Source organism: Diospyros lotus, chromosome 3 (genome assembly GCF_014633365.1).
Source record: "Diospyros lotus cultivar Yz01 chromosome 3, ASM1463336v1, whole genome shotgun sequence".
Lineage (NCBI taxonomy): Eukaryota > Viridiplantae > Streptophyta > Magnoliopsida > Ericales > Ebenaceae > Diospyros > Diospyros lotus.
In genome coordinates this window covers 9,289,545-9,293,220 of record NC_068340.1, presented here as the reverse complement: position 1 = coordinate 9,293,220, position 3,676 = coordinate 9,289,545, and the positions used below count along the sequence as shown (strand labels likewise).

Sequence of the window (3,676 nt, the reverse complement as noted above, 5' to 3'; positions counted from 1 at the left end):
AAACAGTATGAATTTATCCTTAGTTCTATCTAATCTGAAGGACTGTTTCAAGTCAAAGGCAGATTGATTGCACAACCTTATCTGTATGTATGTGTGCTTATCCTGCACTCCACACCAGACTCCAGCCCCGTTTTCTGGGTCTTTGTCTTCGCTTCTCTCTCTCACTCAAGACTCAAAGACTCAAGACTCATCAAAGACTGGAGAGAGAGACATATTTGTCTCTTTGATTTACCCTATCCGTATTCACTAGTTCATAGCCAAAGCGTAGCTAATTAGCTTTACAAATTTAGAATTTACATAATAGAGGACATCATAATGTAAAATAAAAAGCTTGATATATTGTTATTTTTGTTGCATGCCAAGTGTCTCCAATGAGCTGAATCTGACCCAAATTAATCCCAACTTAATTTGATCTAGGAGCTGGGTTTCAGCTGATCTTCTACCCATCTTTCATTCTTAATCCAAAATGCCGAGAGAGAGAGAGAGAGAGAGAGAGAACAAAGGCTCCATTGAGCCACAAATTGAACAATCCAGGTGGGGTAAGTCTAGATATTTATTTGCAGCAGTTCGATGAATGGAAAGTTGCTTCTGTCATATGGAAACATCATAGTATGTTACCACTTGCATATGGGAAAGACGCTGTGTCAAGACTAAATATGAACACCCAATTTCAAATACAGTAAGAGAAAGTAACTGAATTGCCTACCATAGAACTGTAGTGTGTATAAATCAACAACCCTCTGAATTATGAGTTAAACTAGCTGAATTACAAGAAACCTTCAAGCCCCTCGGTTCGCTGCAAACTGCAAACAATTGAAAGGGCAGTATAAACATCAGCTAGCTTTGTGCAATCGAGGACTTTGCCTACACCTAAAATATGTATTAAAGAGGTCAAAATTAAATCTAAGCTCTCATCTTGGAGGCTTGGATTTTAGCATTGATGCAGCAAATAGAAGCGAAATCTGCGATGGCCAGTTAATGCCAGTGACCAATTCATCATGTTGTACTTGATTCGGATGAAATTGTCACTTGTAGGCTCTTGTACCTGTCTGATCAAATCTTCATTGGAAAGCCCTATTTGCAGAAGTTTAGTTCTTTGAGTCTTGAGAGTGATCCTTGTCTGGATCTTGCTGTTGCTGATTCATCGGGTTGCCGCCTTGGCTGTGCCCCATCTGGTGGTAGAACTGGTGCAGGGATTGACTGTTCAGAACCCCAATATGACCCTCTTGAGACAATCCAAGCTCCAGTCCTGGAGGCTGCTGGTAATTCCCACTCAAGATTGAGGAAAAACTCATTGGCCCTGAAGTCATGGTTGGAAGTTCAAAAGCATGGAACCCCAGTTTAGAGAGGAAATTGGAGTTTTCACTCACTGGATTTGATCCTGATATTGCAGAGTTCTGTATGAACCCTGGAACAGGAGGCCACAATCCAGTAGCAATTTGGGATCTGTTCAAGCCACTGTTCATCAGAGTCCAATTAGTCCTATTTCCCATCTCATCCAACTTAGAATTAATGAAACCAGCAGAAACAGAGTTCCCCTGTTCAGAAACAGAGGCCCCAGCAGCCGCAAGAGCTGAAGCAGGCATGGTCCCGGTGCCCGTGGCAGCGATTACCGATGGCTCGGCCTGCTGTAGGAGCCACTGGATTGTCTCCCCATCAGTTTTGTGGCCCAATTCTCTGGTCAACTGGAAAATTCTGGCAGCACAAAGGGCAGGCATCCTTATTCTTCTGCCCCTCCCATCCACCTTTTTGTGCCTGTCCTTGCTGGAGCTTCTCTTGGGTACCAAGTGCTTCTTGCCGCCATCTTTGCTCGCTGCAACAATCTGGAATCCTTTGATTTCAGTTGACTTGTTCTCGGCCATGTCTGGCTGTGGGGAGCGGCTCAAGGAGGTGGGATCCTCTTTTGAGCCCTTGTGCTGTTCTTCCATGGGGAGGTGCATGAAAAATGGGGCCTCTTTGATTGATGATGGGGACATGAAAAAGCCAAGACTTTCATGACCTTTCACTGTGATTGTCAAGGAATTCTGCTCCTGCTTCAAATTTTGAATGCCAAACAGTTCTTAGTTTTTAATATATATATATATATATATTAATGGTTTTTACAGTGGAAAAGAAAAAGGTTTTTTGTTAAGAGGACTGTCCCTGCTGTGAGCTTTATTCCATAAGATTGCCTTTGCAGTAAATCATGATTTTTTTTTTTCTATATATACCCAAGGAAATAGCATCACCAACTGGTCTATCTGTTGGCAAGGCTAATAATCACTATGTTTTCCATTTGAGAAGTAATCAAACTTGATGACAAGACTGTCTTGGAACGTGCCAGTAGAATTGTTATGGGCGATACTACTAGACTTTCAATTAATTAAATTTATTAGCGTAGAAATAAAATCAAAACAGAATAGGCTTATTTCTATTCTTATTTGGGTTCAAATCGGATTAGTTCTCTTTCTATTTTAATTAGGAGATTGTTTCCCTATTTTAGCCAGTGTCTTATTACTTTTAGAATTCTTTATTGCAGTTGGATCAGGAGTCTTTGTTTCAATTAATTACCATTTGATTTCCAGTAGGAGTCTTTCAGAATTTGATTATAAATATTCTGATCAAAGAATAATAAGAATTATTTTTCTAGCATACCTTGTGTGTAAGAGATCGAAGGGTTCTCTCTAGCTAACCGTAACTTAAAACATAGATGGGCAGAGATGGAAGTTCTTGAAGGGATTAGCTTTTGATTTAACTAATTGCCCATGGACTCGATCTGTTAACAGGAATCCCTTGCTTGTTGCTCTTGCAATGAGACTGAAAACTGCTCTATAGTGAACTTGCAAAGGCTCTCTGATACTTAAATTAAAGATAACACAGAGAATGTTGTGTGTAAAAACTCATATTAAATGAGGTGAGAAGTAGGCCGTTGCAATATGGGTTGAGGTCAGTTACTAACTGGCTTTTATAATCTGCTCTATCAGAGTGAATTTTTGCGCAAAACCACTCCTGCTTCTATATATTCTAAGTCCGAGAGAACTTTTGCCTCTTGGATTACATGTTACTTGGAGAATGAGAGCCAAGAATCAAGTCTTAAGATGCCCAAAACAAGAGAGCTAATAAAGGATGAAAAGAAGAAGAAAATAAAATTACAGAAGAAGGTAACCAAGATGGTCATGAAATATGTAATCTGCAACTGTGAGGGACAGAAATATTTACTTAATTTTCTTCTTGCATTTCCCCATCCCATTTTAACCTCAAATCCGTGCTACCCTTGATTGATAACGGTCCTGTCTGTTTGAACTTTCAAGCAATTATATAAAGTGTGGGCCCTCAGCCTCAGCTCCCAAGCAGATGAGTTGCTCACAGTCGGGCTTCTTTGGTCATGAAAACCTGTCTCCAATATCCATGTTCTCTCTATATATTAATTCAACAAGCCAATCAAGAAACATGGCCTACATGGGCATCCCGTTCTCCTGCTACACATAAACTGTTTGAATATCTTTCTGTTATGTTTTTCACCAATTCATCCTTTTTATTGATTGACATCAGATCCTTCTATATATTTTCAGCCAAAACATTTACTATTTGTTCTCCCTTTTTTATTAAACAATTATCATTACCATAACCTTATCAACAGTTGGTGCTCTCGTGCCTGGTAAAATTAACCTATTAGAAAAAAAGTTCTAAGTATTCA

At 39.6% G+C, this 3,676-nt stretch overlaps 1 protein-coding gene across 1 annotated transcript; it reads right to left on the bottom strand.

Annotated features, from left to right (window-relative positions):
• Nucleotides 1-721: 721 nt before the first annotated feature.
• On the bottom strand, nt 722-2,039 carry LOC127796413 (transcription factor TCP20-like). The gene is made up of 2 exons (XM_052328549.1): nt 1,046-2,039; nt 722-803 (listed from the first exon to the last, which is right to left on the bottom strand). Exon 1 carries the CDS (start codon nt 1,974-1,976, stop codon nt 1,089-1,091), a length of 888 nt encoding a protein of 295 aa, XP_052184509.1. The 5' UTR covers nt 1,977-2,039; the 3' UTR covers nt 722-803; nt 1,046-1,088.
• Between the last annotated feature and the right edge of the window lie 1,637 nt (nt 2,040-3,676).

Coding starts and splice junctions, on each gene's coding strand:
- LOC127796413 (XM_052328549.1), bottom strand. CDS start 1,976: ATGTCCCCATCATCAATCAAAGAGGCCCCATTTTTCATGCACCTCCCC.